The 21271-nt window shown below is 37.4% G+C and overlaps 1 protein-coding gene across 3 annotated transcripts in view; it reads left to right on the forward strand.

Annotated features, from left to right (window-relative positions):
* The window catches only part of WDHD1 (WD repeat and HMG-box DNA binding protein 1), a 66505-nt gene extending 51809 nt beyond the window's left edge, over positions 1-14696 (forward strand). For 2 of the 3 annotated variants that reach the window (XM_049612727.1, XM_049612728.1), the window contains 8 exons: positions 1593-1810; positions 1905-2023; positions 2210-2266; positions 4501-4544; positions 5160-5327; positions 6780-6910; positions 11243-11381; positions 13888-14696. In XM_049612727.1, coding sequence (XP_049468684.1) covers positions 1593-1810; positions 1905-2023; positions 2210-2266; positions 4501-4544; positions 5160-5327; positions 6780-6910; positions 11243-11381; positions 13888-14088 — 1077 coding nt within the window. In that variant the 3' untranslated portion in view covers positions 14089-14696. Of the gene's footprint in view, positions 1-1592; positions 1811-1904; positions 2024-2209; positions 2267-4500; positions 4545-5159; positions 5328-6779; positions 6911-11242; positions 11382-13887 lie in introns of those variants that run through there. The other variant, XM_049612729.1, reaches the window with a different exon arrangement.
* Positions 14697-21271: the final 6575 nt, after the last annotated feature.

Below are 21271 nucleotides of genomic sequence, written 5' to 3' on the forward strand. Positions count from 1 at the left end.
CTGCTGGTGGGAATGCAAACTGGTGCAGCCACTATGGAAAACAGTATGGAAGTTCCTCAAAAAAGTAAAAATAGAACTACCCTCTGACCCAGCATTTGCACTGCTAGGTATTTATCCAAGGGATACAGGTGTGCTGTTTCAAAGGGACACATGCACCCCCATGTTTATAGCAGCACTATCTGCAATGGCCAAAGTATGGAAAGAGCCCAAATGTCCATTGATGGATGAATGGATAAAGAAGATGTAGTATATATATACAATGGAGTATTACTCGGCAATAAAAAAGAATGAAATCTTGCCATTTGCAACTACATGGATGGAACTAGAGGGTATTATGCTAAGGGAAATTAGTCAGAGAAAGACAAAAATCTTATGACTTTACTCATATGAGGACTTTAAGATACAAAACAGATGAACATAAGGGAAGGGAAGCAAAAAATATAAAAACAGGGAGGAGGACCAAACATAAGAGACTCTTTTTTTTTTTTAATTTTTTTAAATGTTTATTTATTTTTGACAGAGAGAGAGACAGACAGAGCATGAGCGGGGGAGGGGCAGAGAGAGAGAGGGAGACACAGAATCCAAAGCAGGTTCCAGGCTCTGAGCTGTCAGGACAGAGCCTGATGCAGGGCTCGAACTCACAGACTGCGAGATCATGACCTGAGCCAAAGTCGGACACTCAAACCGACTGAGCCACCCAGGCGCCCCAAACATAAGAGACTCTTAAATATGGAGAACAAACAGAGGTTGCTGGAGGGGTTGTGGGAGGGGGGATGGGCTAAATAGGTAAGGGACATTAAGGAATCTACTCCTGAAATCATTGTTGTACCATATGCTAACTAACTTGGATGTAAATTAAGAAATAAATAAAAAATGAAACTAAAAAAAAAATAAACTTAAAAAAAAAAGTAATCAAGTGTTTTCAAAGATATTTAATGAATGCCCTTTGTTTTTTATTGAAATTTTTATTAAAATACAGCAAGAAAAAGGAAGTTGTTTATTTGTTAGTTGTATAACTATTTCTGGTAATTGGAAATCATAGACAATCACACTTAAAAATGAGTGGATAAATCTACTCCTCCCGCCTCCCTCCCCCCCCGCCCCCCGATTCACTTGTAGTATTTGTGTGCCAGTTCTGGGAAAAATAATAACTAATTAATCATTTATAATTTATTCCTTCTTTGAATTTGCTACCCTATTTGATGAGGGCAGGATGAGGGTGGGTGGGCAGCAAAATGAGTTTAAGAAAACCACATTTGAATTTTAAAGGAAAATCTTACTTCCTTTGTAATTAATAGCTTGAAATCACATGCCTTATTTCATTGAATCTAAGCTACTAGTGATTGTAAAATGTACCATTATTTTATTTATATAAGCCAAAAAAATGCTGCAAACTCTGACCCACCATAAATTGTAAGATGCTTCCTACTTTCAGAGATGCTAAACTGAGTAAAAACTATGCATCTTAGAATCAGTGAGATACATTATCTAGAAAACCAGCATTTTCTCAGATACTAGTAGTATCATTCTCTTATTTTTTAAAAGTTTTGCTTGATGTGATTTTTTTTTTTTTTTTTTCCATTTTGGGTTAGCTTTCTTGTAAACTGGAGCGGGAATTTCGTTGTGTGGAACTTGCTGATTTAATGACTCAAAATGCTGTGAATTTAGCCATTAAATATGCTTCTCGTTCCCGGAGATTAATATTGGCCCAAAGACTTAGTGAACTGGCTGTGGAAAAGGCAGCAGAATTGGCAGCAACCCAGGTGGAAGAAGAAGAAGAGGAAGATTTCAGAAAAGGGCTGAATGCTGGGTAAGAAATAATCAGTTGTTTAAATTATTCTTTACTATTCTGAAAATTTAATTGGTCTTTGCATAGCTCTTAATTGAATAATATTATTGTTTAGTTACAGTAATACTGCTACAGAGTGGAGCCAGCTAAGGCTCAGAAACCAAGTTGAACAAGATGAAGAGGATACTGGAGAAGCTGATGATAAAGAAGAAAAACCAGAAATACATAAGTATGGTAAGATACATTTTTAAAGCAATTTAAAGATGAGAAATGCAATATTTTGTGGCTTTCCTCATTTTGCTTGGCTGAGGAAAATTGAATACCTGTACTGTGTCAAGACACCTTTGCTGATTGTTGATTATAGAGAGGAACTTTATCTCCCCATTTACACTGCATTGTTTTATCTTAATTATTTTATAGGACAGAATCCATTTTCAAAAAATGCAAACTCCTCTGATGTGCCAGCTGTTAAGTCAGGTAAGAAATATTTGTGATTTTGTAATATCAGGAAAATTGTTCAAGTAGTCTTTTAAAGTGATATATGTACTTAAACCACCCCACACACATACTCTGCCATCCTAAGTTTGTTTTTATCAGGAATTTTGTTTGTGAAACTGGTCATTTTACAAATATTTATTAAATGCCTATTATGTTTGACTAGGTGGGAGATACCAAAAGTCAAGTAGACATGCATGGTTGATTCCTGCATAAATCTTACATAGTACCAACTGACTTTTTTTTTTTTAAGTTTGTTTATTTATTTTGGAGAGAGAGAGAGAGAGACAGAAAATCCCAGGCAGGTTCTATGCTGTTAGCGCAGAGAGAGAGAGAATCCCAGGTAGGTTCTGTGCTGTTAGCACAGAGCCAGATATGGGGTTCGAATCCATGAGCCATAAGATCATGACTCGAGCCAAAATCAAGAGTCAGACACTTAAAACCGACTGAGCCACCCAGGCATTCCCCAACTTTTTAAACCATGTACATATATTACTTTGATTTTTAAAATTTACCTGTAAAAACATGTACAGAGTATTAAAAGAGTATATAATAGTTTGCTTTAATCTAGTCAGTGGTGATAGATAGGTGGGGACCCCAAGGGAGGCCTCATGAAATATTTAAAGCAGAGACCTGCAGGATGATTAAGAGTCAGCTAGGCAAAAGTGGGTGAGAGCAGAAGCAAAGGAAAAGTGTGTGACTTAAGGAACAGCATATGCTAAGATTGTAAGAGTGGTGTGAAGAGCACAGGCAGAGAGAAAGTGGTGCTGAGTGGTTTAGGAGTGATGGGCAAGAGCTAAATCATGCAGATCCATGTAGGCCACAGTAAAGATTTTTGATCTTCATTCTGAGGTCTCTGGGAGGCTGTTGTAGGCTTTAAGCAGGCATAGCACGGCACACTGGCAGAGGAGGAATACAAATAAGGAGACTACCGAGGAATTCCAAAAGTGACATTGAATAGTGGCTTGGATAGGGTGGTGGTGACCAATGAAAGAATGAGAATTGAAGAGGTGTTTCTGAAAAAGATGTAGAGAGTATGGAAGTTTAGGGTGTAAAGAATGACTCAGTTTCCAGCTTGAATACATGAGTGAATGATGGAACCACTTACTGAGTCAGAAAGCACTAGGGAAATGCAGATTTTGGTAAGATGATGATGAATTACTATTGGATATTTTGGTTAGGAGCTTAGAAAAGTAGTCTGGGAGGGAGATATAAAGTGAAAATTATTGGCATAACCATAGCAATTTAAACCCTGGGCATAGATGAGGATATAAAGTGAGAAGAAAAGTGAGTTTAGGCCTAGGGAATCCCCAACATTTTTTTTTTTTTTTTTGAGAGTCAAATGAGAGTTTATTTGAGATTAAAGAATTGCAGTTTGGGGAGGGAATCCCCAACATTTAAACATTAGGCCCAGGAGGTTAAGGAGGAGGAACCATCAAAAGAGAATGAGATCAAAGAGGAACGAGGTGGGAATAGGGAATCTCAGAAGTCAAGGGGAGGAGACAGTGTCAAGAAGAAAAGAACACTTAGCTATGTAGAATGCTTTTGAGGGGGTCAAATAAGATGATGACTGAAAACTATCCACCAGATTTGGCCAAATGGAGTTTATTGAGTCCTTAGCAAGAACAAATTCTATAGGGTAGTAGGGCTGGAAGCCGTATTATTGTGGATGTTGGAATGTAGGGGCAGTGAGGAACTGGGAATAACCATGTAGACAACTCTTGAGAATTTGACTGTATAGACGAGGGAGGAGTAAATGGTGGCTAGAGGTGATGTGAAGTTGAGAGGGTTTGTTTTTGTTTAAGTTAGGAAACTTGAGTAGTCAATGAAGAGTGAAAAATCCAAAGATGGAATAGCCGTCGATAAGACAAGTTTCTTGACAAAGCAGGAGTGGATAGGATCTAGAGCACAAGTAGATGAATTATTAACCTTAGCTAAAATAAGGCACCATTCTTCCATGGTAACAGGAGAAAAGGATAGATCTATACAGGTTTATATATTTCATAGTGAGAAGTTGGGATAGTTTCCATTTAATAGCTTTTACTTTTATTTTGTCTTGGAAAATAGATAGGAGGTCATATAGAGTTGTTAATAATTCTAAAGTTGCAAAGCACATTTGTTTTTATATAATACAGATTAAAATGACCTATTATTACAGAAGTCAGAAGTCTTTTATGTTTTACCACTATTAAGTGAGGGTTTCTTTCTTATGAAAGGTGCAGTTATCTCTAGCAACCAAGGACGAGTAAACCCCTTCAAGGTAAACTCTTTCCAGTGATACTTAACATGTTTTTAAGTACATTTTTATACAGAGAAATATTTCCAAACCACCAGATGACCCTCCTCAGACTTGGAAACATTAAAGATTGAAACAGATTTTTGTGAAAACAGTTGAAAGCAGCACTAGTTCATGCTTGGGCTAAGACTTATCTTCTGAATACCTATGGTTTTGAAAGATAGTCCCTGTTTTTCTTAGGGATGTGTTATATTTAATATGTGTGTCAGTCTTAATATGGATTATACAAAATGTATTCAATTCCAAATGTGACACTACAATATAGACTTAAAAGACACTTAAATATACATTTTTTAATGTTTATTTATTTTTGAGAGAGAGGGAGAGAGAGCGCATGAGTTGGGGGGGGGCAGAGAGAGAGAGGACAGAGGACCTGAAGCGGGCTCTGTGCTGACACTAGGGAGTCCAACATGGGACTTGACCCATGAGCCATGAGATCATGACCTAAGCCAAAGTTGGACACTCAACCAACTGAGCTACGCAGGCGCCCCTAGACTTAACAGAAATTTAGAGGAAAAATGAATCTCTTGGGGTTTTTCTTCTTTAAACATAAAATGCTAATAGTAGTTTGTTCTTTAGGTATCAGCCAGTTCCAAAGAGCCTGCCATTTCAGTGAATTCAGCACGTTCTACTAATATTTTAGACAATATGAACAGATCATCCAAGAAATCTGCACTCAGTCGAGCTACAAATAATGAAAAGTCTCCAGTTATAAAGCCTCTAGTTCCAAAGCCAAAGTCTAAGCAGGTACTATTTCAACTACCCACATTAGCAACAAGTAGCACATGATCTGTTTGTCTTGCTTTAGTTTTTGTTCACTCTTTCAGGTATGGGGCAGGAGGCTCCAGTTGTTTATCATTGATTGCCTAGGGAGGGTAGTGGTTCTCAAATCTGATTTTGCTTCAGAATCACTTTTTAAAATATATACAGTAAAACCTTGGTTTGTAAGCATAATTTGTTCTGGAAACATGCTTGTAATCCAAAGTACTTGTATATGAAAGCAAATTTCCCCCATAAGAAATAATGGAAACTCAGATGATTCATTCCACAACCCAAAAACATTCACATAAAAATGATTACAGTACTGTAATACAAAATAATAAATAAAATACAAAGGATAAAGAAAAATAAATTAACCTGCACTTACCTTTGAAAACCTTCATGGCTGGTGTGAGGGAGACGAGTAGAGGGTTATTGTGTAGGACGGCTATCACTATCATTAATGGAATCACTGCTATCTGTTGGCTCAGTGGAATCTCTTTCTTCATGGGGGCCATTGTATACATTTGCACAATGTTGACTACCGTACAGTATTAATAAAGTTTTGTCATATACTGTATTTAATGTAACTATCAATAAGGCAGCAGGGGAAAGGGTCTATATCTGCAGGCAGCCTGCCTAGAATGAAACAAAGCATTCCTAAGCTTACTCTTGTATGGAAAAGCGGAGGACTGTCCACAGGTGCTTTGAAGTGACAAAAAATAAACTAGTGCCAGTTGTGGGCACCTTCCTATGTTCTGAAAAATCACTGATTTCTGCCAAACACTGCAGCCTGAGACTGAGCATCTGAGCACGCGAGATGATCACACACAGTCTTACAGCCAGTGAGAGAGAAAAACATTGGCTCAGTTGTGATCATGGTGTAACCTACTACTTGTATTGCAAGACATTGCTTATTTATCAAGTTAAAATTTGTTAGAAATGTGTGCTAATTTTGTGAAACATTTGGAGAACAAGTTACTCACAATCCAAGGTTTTACTGTGTATACTCACGCCCCAAAGACTCAGGCATCTGTCTGGCTTTTAAAAAAATTTCCCAGATGATTCTGACGCATATCTTTTTTTTAATGATGATGCTGGCCCCAATCTTTCCTTCTTCCGTATTCTGATTTTGCCTTCTAGATTTCATCCCAGATTTGGTATTTCACCTCACATTTGTCATTAGTATAATAGATCTTTTATCTTTTCCATTTTATATAATTTTATTCATTTAGAAAACATGGAATTTGAAGTAATAGTTTTTTTGGGTTTTATGTCTATAGGCATGTTTATTTTCAACTGAGAACTTCAGGACTTCACATGTTGGTATAAGAATACTAAATAATTATAAATATTCTTCCACATTTTTCAAAACTTGATTGTAGTATATAAAATGGTACTAGATTTTTGTTGCAGTATTCATTATGTTTGTTTTTACAGGCATCTGCAGCATCCTATTTCCAGAAAAGAACTTCCCAAGCTGATAAGAATGAGGATGCGAATGAAGAAAATCCTAAAAATTCATCATCTGAAACCCCAGCTCCATGTCCTCAAAACACTGAAAGTCAAAGGTTAGTACATAAATTTATTATTCTCAAGATTCAGTATTCCAATAAAAGACATACAGACACAGCAATACAAAATTATGCAACTGTCTTGTTCACTGTTACAAATAATACATTGGCACTGGTGGTGGACATTCTGAACACATAACTTTCTTTTTAATATTTATTTATTTTGAGAGAGAGCATGGGAGGGGCAGAGGGAGGGAGGGAGGGAGAATACTTTTTTTTTTTATTTTTTAAAATATTTATTTATTTTTGGGAGAGAGAGAGAGAGAGCATGCAAGAGAACAGGGGAGGGACAGAGAGAGAAAGGGAGACACAGAATCCAGAGCAGGCTCCAGGTTCTGAGCTCTCAGCACAGAGCCCAATGCAGGGCTTGAACTCAAAGTGTGAAATCATGATCTGAGCTAAAATCTGACACTTAACCAACTGAGCCACCCAGGTGCCCTGAGGGAGGGAGAATCTTAAGCAGGCTTCTTGCCCAGCACAGAGCCCAACACAGGGCTCAATCTCATAACCATGAGATCATGACTTGAACTGAGATCAAGAGTTGGATGCTTAACTGACTGAGCCACCCAGGCATCCCTGAATACATAACTTTAAGGAGGCCATAAATTGGTTAATGTCTAGTTAATACTTAAGTATGCTCTGAAAAGTTATATATGAGTTTTAAATTGTACTGTGTTTTACGGGGCGCCTGGGTGGCTCAGTCGGTTGGGCGTTCTACTTCGGCTCAGGTCATGATCTCACAGTTGGTGGGTTCGAGCCCCGTGTCGGGCTCTGTGCTGATAGCTCGGAGCCTGAAGCCTGCTTCAGATTCTGTGTCTCCTCTTCTCTCTGCCCCTCCCATGCTCATGCTCTATCTCACTCTGTCTCTCAAAATAAATGTAAAAAAATTTTTAAAATAAAATAAATTGTATTGTGCTTTAAATTGTTTTAAATTAAAATTTAAAACATATATTTTATAATTCTTCTTTTGTTTTAAAATAAATATAGTTAAGAGGGAGAAGCAGTGAAAGGATACAAAAGAAAGTCTGATAAAGAATAAATATCTTCCATATCCACTCAGTTCCTCTCTTTACAAATAGTCACTACAACAAATTTCTTACCTAGCCCTCCAGAATTGTTCTATAAGTGTTCAAACACTTGTATTTATCTGTTTATTTTAACAGAAATGGTAGCATACACATTGTTCTGTGCATTACTATTTTTTCACATAGCTTTTGCAGATCATCTCATATTACTACACAGTTTATTTAATCTTTTTATATCCATTGAATGGATATGTCATAATTTATTCAGTTCTCTACTGGTGGACAGAGGTGATGGTTGGTCTTTTGCTATAGTACAAGTAGTACTGCAATGAATTACTTTATATGAATGTCATTTCTCACATATACATATAGCCGTAAGATGGATATCTGTATGATTCAAGTTAATGTGCACTTGTAATTCCAATAGACATTGCCAAATTTTTCTCCATTAATCTTGTATCATTTTCTGTACCTCCAGCAATATGAGTTCCTATTTGCCTATATCCTATTTGTTTGCCAGTGCAATATGTTACATTTCGTGATCTCTCTAAATGCTGGGTTTATTTAAAATGCATCAGTTAAGGAGCGCCTGGGTGGCTCAGTAGGTTAAGCATCAGACTTTGGCTCAGGTCATGATCTCACCATTCATGGGTTCGAGCCTCGCATTGGGCTCTGTGCTGACAGTTTGGAGCCTGGAGCCTGCTTCGGATTCTGTGTCTCCCTCTCTCTCTGCCCCTCCCATACTCACACTCTCTCTCTCAAAAATAAACATTTTTAAAAAACTTTTTTTAATGCCTCAGTTAAAAAGAAAAAGTCACCATTTCATTTTTATCATTGAATATCTCCTGTTAACCAGTTTATTTATCTATCTACTTTTTTAAAGAGTCTATTTTTAAGTAATCTCTGCACCCAACGTGGGGCTCAAACTCCTAGCCCCGATATCAAGAGCCGTAAGCTTTACCGATTGAGCTAGCAGGCATCCCTCATGTTAACCAGTTTAATTTGAGGGGTAGCTTTGGTTTTTATTTTTTCTATTTTGCCCTGAATTCAAATTAGGTATTAAGCAGTGAAGGTTTTATTTAAGAAGATTCAATTTTTTGTACTTTCAATACAGAAAACTTATTTAATTGGAATGTCATTAAGGAATTATAACTGTTTAACCAAATATTTTGTCATGAGTATTGATATACTGAATCAGAAGAGAAATGTTCAATTTTGTTTTTCTTCTGAGAAACAGCTGTTTAGGGGCAGGGAGATTGCCTGCTGTTAGCTAGATTTGTGACATTGCCTCAAGTTTGATTAAAATGAATGTTTATTAGTTTCCGGAAATTCAAGAAACTTTGTTTACCATTTGTTTTGATTTGTTCTATTATTTTTCTGGAAATAGAATTATATTAAGATTACTTGAAATTTGTATATTTCCACAAATTAGGCAATGCTAGTAATATTTTTTATAGCTTGTTTTTCTAAAAATTAAAAAATTTAGACAAAAATCCCTCAATTACTCATAATTTTTTAAATCTTTTTTATTAAAATTAAGATTCTACATTTAGTGGGCTCTGCATCAGAGATGGAATGTTACAACCTGTGGTTTTGTTTCCATTTAAAATTTTATCATAGGGGTGCCTGGGTGGCTCAATCGGTTGAGTGTCCGACTTCAGCTCAGGTCATTATCTCGCTGCTCATGGGTTCAAGCCCTGCTTGGGACTGTGTGCTGACAGCTCAGAGCTTGGAGCCTGTGTCAGATTCTGTGTCTCCCTCTCTCTGTACCTCCCCTGCTCGCACTCTGTCACTCTCAAAAATAAACTTTATAAATAAAAAGATCTTTAAAAATAAGTAAAATAAAATTTTATCATAAACATTTTCCCCTGGTGTTTTTGCCACTAATTTTTGCTGTATATTTAAATTTGTTATTCAAGATCCATTTGGTTACAGTGTAGTAAGGGCCAGTACAGCTGCTGTGTGAAGTATGGGGACTCTGCAGTCAAACTGCCAAGGTATTAAATCCCAGGTCTGCCTTCGGCTATCTGTGTGACCTAGAGTAAGTTATTTCACATTTCTTTTCTTTTTTTTTTTTTAATTTGTTTAATATTTATTCATTTTTGAGAGAGAGAGATGGAGCCCAAGTGGGGGTGGGCAGAGAGAGAGGGAGACAAAATCCAAAGCAGCCTCCAGGCTCTGAGCTGTCAGCACAGAGCCTGACACGGGGCTCAAACCCACGAACCGTGAGATCGTGACCTGAGCTGAAGTCAGACACTTAACCAACTGAGCCACCCAGGCGCCCCTAAGTTATCTCACATTTCTGAGCTTTGATTTCCTCCTCTATGGAATAGAGATAGTAATTGCACCTACCCTCATAGGGTTATGATAGATGAAATGAGGTAATACACACAAAGTATTTAGAACAATGCCTAGCAGATAGTAAGTGCTCAGTAAATATTAAATGTTTGCATTAAATCTTGACTTGTGACCTAAAGATAATTTGTGTCAAAAGCAAAGTCTAGGGGCATCTGAGTGGCTCAGTCAGTTAGGCATCTGACTTTGGCTCAGGTCATGATCTCATGGTTTGTGAGTCGAGCCCCACATTGGCCTCATGCTGACAGCTCAGGTCATGATCTCATGGTTTGTGAGTCGAGCCCCACATTGGCCTCATGCTGACAGCTCAGAGCCTGGAGCCTGCTTTGGATTTTGTGACTCCCCCACTGTCTGCCCCTCCTCCACTCAGGGTCTATCTCTGTCTCTCAAAAATAAATAAACCTTAAAAAAAAAAGTCAAGTCTAATGAAATTGACAAGTATGCTGTGTGTATGCTTTACATAATAATTACATGAGAAAGGACATACACGCCCAGGTCATCTGTGAGAGCAATGGTGAGGGGATGGGATAGGAGCTTGAGAAAAGTAAAAATTAAAGATAGCTGGTTTGGGAAATGGAGAAAGAACCCACCAAGGATTGGAAGAATTTTACTGGGCCAGAGGGGCTGAGTGAAACTGGAGACCTTGAGCCTGTCAGCATTCCAAAAAGGAGCTGAAAGTACAGAGTTCATGGTTGCTCCACTTGGAAAATACATATGTGAGTAAACCCTTTGAATTGATCTTACAAGGGGTTTTTCAGTTCATTATTTCCATGGTCTTCAAGCAGTTTTAGGTAATATGTACTATGAATATTAACAAGTGTAATTAATTGTGTCTTTCTTACTATATATAGGTATGCAAAGACTAATGGTTAATTACTAGCCTGAAAAATCATAAAGCACTTTAAACTGTGCCTTAAGTTTGAAATTTTTTCAATAATTGCTATTTTAGGCCAAAGACTGGGTTCCAGATATGGCTGGAAGAAAACAGAAGTAATATTTTGTCTGACAATCCTGACTTTTCAGATGAAGCAGACATAATAAAAGAAGGAATGATTCGATTTAGAGTATTGTCACCTGAAGAAAGGAAGGTAAGAATAATTTTGCCGAGATTGAGATCTTAGTAAATTCCTAGGGGTTTTGTTTTTGTTTTTGTTTTTTTTCAAATTTATTTATTTTGAGAAAGAGAGAGAGCGAGCGCAAGCAGGGAAGGGGCAGAGAGAGAGAATCCCAAGGAGGCCCAGCACTGTCAGCACAGAGCCTGACGTGGACCTGAACTCATGAACCCATGAGATCACGATCTGAGCCAAAACCGAAAGTTGGCCACTTAACCGACTAAGCCACCCAGGTGCCCCCTAGGTCTTAAAAATTCTTATAGAAAATACCTTTTTCTTTTCTGGAAATTGCATATATTCTGGTAAACTCTTGGTGGAAAGGAAATTAAATAACTGAAATGTTAGTTCTGAACATATGGATGTGTAATAGTTATTAGTGCTAATGGTTAAATTTGGGGCATATGTACTGTTTATATCTGTATAAGTTCCTGCATGTTGTAAGTTAGGAGGATACCCCAAGAAAAAGTACATTACTTACAAATCAAAAGCCAATAAAATTAAGAAGTAAAAATGAAATTAAATATACATGTTTGGACTACTACCTTAGGGTACTTAGGATTCTCTCTCTCTGCCCCTTCCCTGCTTGCACTCTCTCTCTTTACCTCTCTCTCAAAATAAATAAATAAGCCTAAAAAATTTCTTTAAAAAGCAGAATTTTTTAAAATGCTATTTACTTCCACATTGAATATAAAATGAGAATACTGGGGTACCTGGTTGGCTCAGTCGATAGAGCATGTGACTCTTAATCTCAGGGTTGTGAGTTCAAGGCCCACACTGAGCATAGAGCTTACTTTAAAAAACAAAAAAACAAAAACAAAGTCAAAGTGAGAGTACTGCTTTTCGGGCAGTGGAAGACCTGGTGTTCTGTTCTAGCCTTTCATGTGGAAATTAGGACAGGTGGCTTGTACCTTATTGCCCCTTGTATAAATTTCTGCCTTATGAGGGAGGGCTAGGAGCAGCTTTCTGTTGCAAGGGGAAGGAATGTGTGTGGTATATCAATTAAATCCTCAGATATCATTTCCCCAGGGATGCAAGTATTCGGCATGGGCATGCAGTATTCACCTGGTGAAATAGATACTTGCCTCGATAAACTGAATTTTAAGAATAAAGCTATTACAAAATGAGGAAGCTAGAAACTGGTCCAACCACCTCTAGCCTATTTAGAATCTCATTGGCAACTTTGTACTAATCATTTTTTGTAAGACTTTATAAAAGGATAATTCTAAAGAATTAGATAAATGGTATCTAAATGATCTTATGCAGTAAAAAATGTGATTGTGTTTTTGAATACTTGAAAATGTAATCAGTATTTTTAAGTTAAACCTTAAACAATCCAGTTTGTTAATGTGAGAAATTCTACAGCTGCAAAGGGTCTCTTTTCTATAGTAAATAAATGGAAAGGAAATAAAGTGAAAGAAGGAGGAACTATTACATATTAAAATAGATTTAAGTGACTCAGTCAGTTGAGCGTCCAATATTCATCTTGGCTCAGGTCATGATCCCAGGGTTGTGAGATCGAGCCCTGTATTGGGATTGAGATTCCGTGTCTCTCCCTCTGCCCCTCTCCCCACCTCATGCACATGCTCTTGCTCTCTCTCTCTCTCTTGCTCTCTCTCTCTCTCTCAAATTAAAAAAAAAAAAAAAAAAGATTTAGGAGACAGATGGAAATGACTGAACTTTTTAAGGTTCTTGTGCTTATTGAATAAAGCCAGCCCCAAAAGAGTATCTGAAATGTCATTCCTGAAGTGACAGAGTGATAGGGATGAAGAACAGAGAACTAATTACCAGGAGTTGGGGCCTGGGTGAGAAGTGTAGGTTGGAGGAACAACATGAGGGATCCTTGTGGTGATGGTACTGTTTTGTATCTTGAATGTGGAGCCTACGTGGGAATTAAATATGCATACACACATACACACAAATGAGTAGAAGTAAAAATGGGAGGATTGTATTGATGTCAGTACCCTGGTTGTGATATATTAGCTTTGGAAGATGCTACGATTGGGGGAAACTGGGAAAAGAGTACACGAGATCCTTCTGTATTATTTCCTACAACTGCATATGAAAAATCTCAAAATAAAAAGTTTCATTTTTAAAAAAAGTACCTGCAGTTATATATTTTGCACTTAATATGGTTAAATATAAGCAGAGTTTAGGTTGAAATATTACAGAGGTAGACATAAATTTTTTAGCCTGCTCTGCAATAAGACATTTGTTAACAATGAGAATCCTTAATGATTAGCTTAACAATTCAAGTACTAATTATGCTTTTTTTTAATTAAAAAAAATGTTTTTAATGTTTATTTATTTTTGAGAGAGAGACAGAGCATGAGGTGGTGGAGACTGAACCACCCAGACGCCCCTGCCTTTTTTTTTTAATGCTGCTTTTTATATACAGGATTATTACCTAAAAAAGTGAGGAAATCATTTCCTTCCTAGTTCTTTGTTATTGCCTAAAAATCTTTTCTCCCATATTTTTACAAAGGCATGGGCTACCAAGGCCAAAGGAGGTACTACAAGTGATGGAGCTGAAGCAAAGAAGCGAAAACGTGTGATTGATGAAAGTCATGAAACTGAAAACCAGAAAGAAAAAGCAAAGGAGAATCTGAATTTGCCAAAAAAGCAAAAACCTTTAGATCTTTCTACCAATCAGAAACTATCAGCTTTTGCATTTAAGCAGGAATAGACAGAGTTAAGGAAATGACCTTAGGGAAGTAATAGATTTTTTACTCATCATTGATGAATCTGGACTTTAAAAAAATGTTATCTTTAGAAAATTCGTTACATATTTTTAAAAGAGTTTAATGACAACTTTTTGTCTTTATTAAGGTAATATAGTAACAGGGAGTGTGTAAAAACTTTCATGCCTACAGATTGCTCTGCCCCCAAATAGAAGGCCATTCAGAAGCATTATGATTGTAGGCACTGACTTGAAGCCACTGGCATGTCACAGTGGAAGCCAGTTTGATTTTGTTTCTTACCTTCAAAATCATCAAAGCCAAGGTCTTAAAACCTCTGAACATTGAAGTACCTTCAAGGGGTTTCCTCATTTGGTTTGTGTCATATACTGGGAAGTACTACAGAAATCCTCTTCCAGGTGTGTTACCATAGACTGTTTCTCCATGTCTATATTGGACTGGGGACCATGTTTTTTAATATGGGCCCCCAACATGTAAATAATTTTGTAGGTGTGATTTTTTTCATTTGTTTGTTTTGGAAATTTCTTCATGTATGGCTTTCAGTTGTCTTTGTATAGCCTGGTTTTTAAAAAAATAAGACTTTCACATTTCCAAATTTAGTTTGCTGTGGTCTTTTTTTTTTAATATTTATTATTTTTGAGAGAGAGACAGAGTGTGAGCAAGGGAGGGAGGGCAGGGAGAGACATAGACACAGAATCTGAAATAGGCTCCTGGCTCTGCGCTGTCAGCACAGAGCCTGATGCGGGGCTTGAACTCACAAACCGTGAGACCGTGACCTGAGCCGAAGTCAGAGCCTTAACCTACTGAGCCACCCAGGCACCCCATAGTTTGCTGTGGTCTTATCATTTTTCCATGAAATGAAAATGTTTCTAGAAAACATAGTTTACATTTATTACCATAATTTCTACTATCACCCCCATCCTGCTACACATCCTAACACACAGAAGAGAAGATTGAGGACAGTTTTGAAAGTTTCATCCTGGGGCATAATGTGCCCCTGGTAAGATCCTCTGGTTATCAACATCAGCAGTATTTTCCTGAGCAAGTCTTCGAAGCCTTGATATGAGAGTAAAGAGGGAAAGTGTTTAACTCCTTTTATTTTGAACAAATAAGATTTAAATATTTCATACATTTTTTGTTATTCTAGGCAGAGCTTAATGCAAATGCACCCACTTAATGAGGGCAGAATACAGGAGTGGGCTTGGCGGAGTCTGGGGCGGGTTGTAGTAAAATAAAATCAGGTGGCTCAGGATAAGAATGGTTTTTATATGTTGGAAGGAACATAATATGTTGAAAATTTAGATGTGTAGAAGCCAAAGATACTCCTTATCTCACGATGACCAAGGTTAGGAAGGAATACATTTCTTTTTTTTTTTTTAATTTTTTTTTTTTTTTAACGTTTATTTATTTTTGAGACAGGGAGAGACAGCTCATGAACGGGGGGGGTCAGAGAGAGGGAGACACAGAATCTGAAACAGGCTCCAGGCTCTGAGCTGTCAGCACAGAGCCTGACGCGGGGCTCGAACTCACAGACTGTGAGATCATGACCTGAGCCGAAGTCGGCTGCTTAACCGACTGAGCCACCCAGGCGCCCCAGGAAGGAATACATTTCTGATGTTTTAATTAGTGGCTGGTATAGAGAGATGTTATAGCACAATGGTTAGGAGCACAGATTTCAAAGCCAAACTACTTGGGTCTGAAGACCCACTATGGTATCTACCAGCTGAATGAACCTTGGGCAAATTTCTAGCCTTTGACCACTCGTCTGTAAAATGGTTATAATAATTTTACTTCATAATGTTGTTAATGAGAATTAAATGAGATAAAAGCACTTAGTTCCTGGTACATAATGTTTTCTATAAATGTCAGCTATTCTTTTTTTTTTTTTTTTTAATGTTTATTTATTATAGAGAAACATAGAGCAAGAGCATGGGAGGGGCAGAGAGAGGGGGAGACACAGAATCTGAATCAGGCTCCAGGCTCCTGTCAGCACAGAGCCCTACGCGGGGCTCGAACTCACAAATCGCGTGACAAATCGCGAGATCATGACCTGAGCCAAAGTTGGACGCCCAACCGACTGAGCCACCCAGGCGCCCCAAATGTCAGCTATTCTTAATCATGCTATTGACTATTTCATCTTGCTTTATCTTTGGGTTTCATTGTGAATACTGTATGAATTTTTATTTCAAGATCCTGAAGTAAAAGTTTATTTATAATACTTTGGAAAGGATGTTAGTAGACATGTATTCTTATTTCCTCAACTTGCTTATTGTACATAGGATATAATCCTTCAGTGTTATATTGTAGATCTATAGGAACCTGATAATACCACGGATTTGCAAAAAGTGTTTTTAGTCCCCTATTTTTATTTGGTTGAAGGAGCATTTTTGTATATGCCATAGCAAGCACAGGAACATTTTTGTATTGACTTGGTTTAACTCGTAAATCAGAACTTTGAAACCAAGACCTTATCCTTATTCCTTTGCTGTATATGATTAAACCCTAAAAAAAATCTGCTTTTCCAGAGAATAAGGGCTTAATGGTGGGAAAGTGGAAACAGAAATAAATGAATATGTTGGCCACCATCATGATGTCAGTAATATTGCCTATTCTGTGCTGTTGAATATTGCCATTTACTTAATTTCATTCTCTAGTAGTAAAGACTTTTCAAAAAGGAGGTAATTTTAATACTTCACAGTCATCAAAAGGGCATCATCTGATTATTCCAGAGAGCAAGTTAGTGAGCACTGAGTTATGCCTGCCAACTCCAGGGGCTGTGATACTCTACAGCCTCTCCGGTCGGTGCAGCAGCCTGTGGTGAGCCACTGCCATTAACATGGAACAGATCCCTGGAGACAAAAGGATGAGATCCATCCATGTAGAAAGTATCTTCATCAGTGACTGGTTGTCTTATGGGCCTTTTTTGTCCTCCAACTGCTTTATTATAGAAGTATATAATTTTCTCCCATTTTTATTTTGGAAAATTTCAAGTAGTATAGTGAACATACATACACCCTTTATCTAGATTGACTTACTGTTGACATTTTGCTACATATGCTTTATAAACTGTTTTTCTCAAGTCATTTGAAATATGCATCATGACATTTTACCCCTCAGTACCTCGACATGTGTCCCCTAAAAAGAGACATACTTCTACATAACCACAATATCATTATTATGCCACAGAAATTGAAGAGAAGAATATTATTGCCTAACATGCATTTCATATTAAAATTTCCCCCAAAGTACCATTTAGCCTCCCCCCCCCGCAATCTAGGATCAATCAAGAAACCTACATTAAAAAATAAAATAGTCCTGCATCACATTTAATTAGAAATAATAGTTTTTTAGTTGAAGTACAGCTGACACAGTATTATATTAGTTTCAGGTATATAACATAGCAATTATACATATGTACACATTACTATAAAAGTACATATTAAATACAGGAAGAATGAGGAAAAACATCATCCCCAATCCTAATACCCAGAGATAACCCCTTAACATTTTGATATATGTCATTAGGCTTTTTTCTGTGCATGTGCTTTTCTTTCACATAGATCCCAAGAAGTGTTTACAAAAAAAACAAAAAAACTTAAGCCTAAAATTTTAAGTGTGGCCTTTTGCTGGAATGGACTAATGGTTGATACCAATTTCTCCCTTCTCTGGAACTGTATCATAAGAGGCAAAAAGTGATGGAATTGAAAATAAACATAATGGAATCAGCCAAAAGTTGGTTCTTTGAAAGATGTAAGTTAGAAAAATACTTGGCAAGATTAATCATGATGAAAAGCACAGATAAGTGATACTAGGAATGAAGAGGAATTTATTAACTACAGATGGTACAGATTTTTCAGAGGCCTATCACAATCAGTTTTATTTGTCAATTGGCTTAACCACAGTTGCCAGTTATTCAATGAAACACTAACCTATGTTAGTATATTAGTATAACCTATGAAAGTATATTATAGATTATATTAAATTCCATAATATGGTGACTTGAAGTAAGATGATCCAAGATAATATGGGCGGGCTTGATTCAATCATTTGAAAGACTAAAAAGCAGAACTGAGGCTTCCCTGAGGGAGAAGTTACACCTGTAGACAGCAGTTTCGGCTCAAGCCAGATTTCTTGCCTGCCCTTCCTGGAGGTCTACCCTGTGGATCTGGGGTTTCACACTTTGTCTTCCAGCCTCCACAATGTGTGAATGAATTCCTTGCAATAAATCTTTTAATTTCTCCTGCTGCTTCTATTTCTCTGGTTGAACACTGACTAATTCAAGACTATTCTAAATAACTTTATGACAATAAATTGGAAAATTTTGATGAAATGAATACCTACAAAAGCGGAGCTTATTAAAACTGACTCAAGACATCAAAAGTCTAAAATACTTAAGAATAAATTTAACAAATAAGTGCAAAACTTATACTCTAACCTACAAAACATTGTTGAAAGACATAAGAGAAGACCTAAATAAATGCAAAGACCTCCTGTGTTTATGGGCCAAAAGATTTAACATTGCATTATTAAAATAGCAATACTCCCAAAATGATCTACAGATTCAATGCTTTCCTTATCAAAATTCCAGCTGGCTTTTTTTGCAGAAAATGACCAGCTGATCCTAAAATTCATATGGAAATTCAAGGAGCCCAAAATAGCCAAAATAATTTTGGAAAAAAAAAAAGAAAAAAGTTAGAGGATTCACACTTCACAATTTCAAAATAATACAAAGCTACAACATTCAAGACAGTGTGGTCCTGGCATAAGAATAGACCTATAGATCAATGCAATGGAATTGAGGGTCTAGAAAATAAACTCTCACATTTATAGTCAATTGATTTTTTACAAGATTGCCAGGACAATTCAATGGGAAAAGGATAGTCTTTTCCATAAATGATGCTAGGACAATTGGATGAAATTGAAAAGAATGAAATCGAACCCCTATTTCACACCATATAAAAAAATTAATTCCAGGGGCACCTGGATGGCTCAGTCAGTTGAGCGTCTAACTTCGGCTCGGGTCATGACCTTGTGGTTTGTGGGTTCAGGCCCTGTGTCAGGCTCTCTGTCAGCTCGAAGCCCACTTCAGATACTCTGTCCCCCTTTCTCTGTCCTCTCTCACTTGCTTTCTCTCTTAAAGATAAATAACCATTAAAAAGAATTAATTCCAGGGCACCTGAGTGGCTCAACTGGTTAAGCATCCACCTCTGGTTTTCAGCCCAGGTCATGATCTCATGGTTGTGAGATCGAGCCCCACGTCAGGCTGAGCATGGAACTTGCTTGGGATTCTCTCTCTCCCCCTCTCTCTGCCTCTCCCTACCTCTCAAAATAAATAAACTTAAAACAAATTTAATTCCAAATGGATCAAGACCTAAATGTAAGAGCTAAAAATTATAAAATTCTTAGAAGGAAACAAGTGTAAATCTTTGTGACCTTGGATTAAACAATGATTTCTTAGATATAAACCAGGAACACAAGCAACAACAGAAATATGTGGGCGGGGGGGGGAGGGTGAAATGGGTGATGGGGATTAAGCAGTGCACTTGTGATGAGCACTGGATGATGTGTGGAAGTGTTGAATCACTATATTGTACACCTGAAACTAATATAACACTGTATGTTAACTAACTGGAATTTGAATATAAGGAAACAAGCAAACAAAAATAGACGAAGGCAACATCATCAAAATTAAAAACTGCTTCAAAAACACTTATCAAGAACATGAAAAAAAGCCACAGAACGGGAATTTTTTTTTTGCAAATCATATCTGCTAAGGGACTTGCATCTAGAATACATAAACAACTCTGGGATGTCTCAGTGACTTGGTTAAGCGTCTGACTTCTGCTCAGGTCATGATCTTCCAATTCGTGGGTTCAAGCCCTGCGTCGGCTCTATGCTGACAGCTCAGAGCCTGGAACCTGCTTTAGACTCTGTTTCTCCCTTTCTCTCTGCCCCTCCCCAGTTCATGCGTGCTCTCTCTCTCTCAAATAAACATTTAAAAAAATGAGAATATGTAAACAACTCTTAAAAATCAATAATTAAAGGACAACCCAATTTAAAAATGGTCAAAGGACTTGAACAGACATTTCTCTAAAGACAGTACACAAATGACCTATAACACATGAAAAGGTGCTCAATATCTTTTGCCATCAGGAAAATGAAAAAACTACAGAGAGATACCACTTCACCCCCAACTAAGATGGCTATATATAATGAAAAAGATGTACAATAACAAGTGTTGGTGAGGAGGATGTGGGGAAATTGGAACCCTCAGATAGTGGAACATAGGAACATATAATGGTAGTTTGGCAGTTCAGTCAGCTGAGTGTTTGACCCTTGATCTAGGCTCAGGTCATGATCCCAGTGTTGTGGGATCAAGCCCCATGTCAGGCTCTGTGCTGAGCTTGGAGTCTGCTTGGGATTCTCTCTCTCTCTCTGCCCCACTCCTGCTCGCTCACTCTCTCTCAAATTACATTTTTAAAAAATTTTTTAATGTTTATTTATTTTTGAGACACCAAGTGCAAGCAGGGGAGGGGCAGAGAGAGGGAGACAGAGAATCCAAAGTAGGTTCCAGGCTCTGAGTTGTCAGCACAGAGCACAACACAGGGCTTGAACCCACAAACCGTGAGATCATGACCTGAGCCAAAGCCGGACACTTAACAGACTGAGCCACCCACGTGCCCCTCTCTCTCTAAAATTATAAACAAACAAACATAGAGTTATGACCCAGCATTTCCACAACTAGGTATAAGTCCCAAGAGTAATGAAAACATATGTCCACACAAAAACTTGTACATAAATGCTCAGAGCACTATTACTTACAACAGCCAAAAAGTAAAAACATCTCAAATGTCCATCAAGTGATGCATGGACAAACCAAAGGTGGTATATCCATACAATGAAAATTTTGGCAATAAAAAAAATGGAGTACTGCTACATGTTGCAACATGGATGAAACATGAAAATATTATAAGAAGCCAGTCACAAAAGACCATATACTATATGATTCCATTTATATGAAATGTGCAGAATAGGCACTTTCTCTCTATGGAGAGAAAGTGTTTGGGTGGTTGCCTCGGGTTGGGGACTAAGAGGAAAGGGTAAGTGGCTGCTAATGGTTGCAGGGTTTCTTTTTGGAGTGATGAAAATGTTCTGGAATTGGATAGTGGC

Source organism: Panthera uncia (genome assembly GCF_023721935.1).
Source record: "Panthera uncia isolate 11264 chromosome B3 unlocalized genomic scaffold, Puncia_PCG_1.0 HiC_scaffold_1, whole genome shotgun sequence".
Taxonomy (NCBI): domain Eukaryota; kingdom Metazoa; phylum Chordata; class Mammalia; order Carnivora; family Felidae; genus Panthera; species Panthera uncia.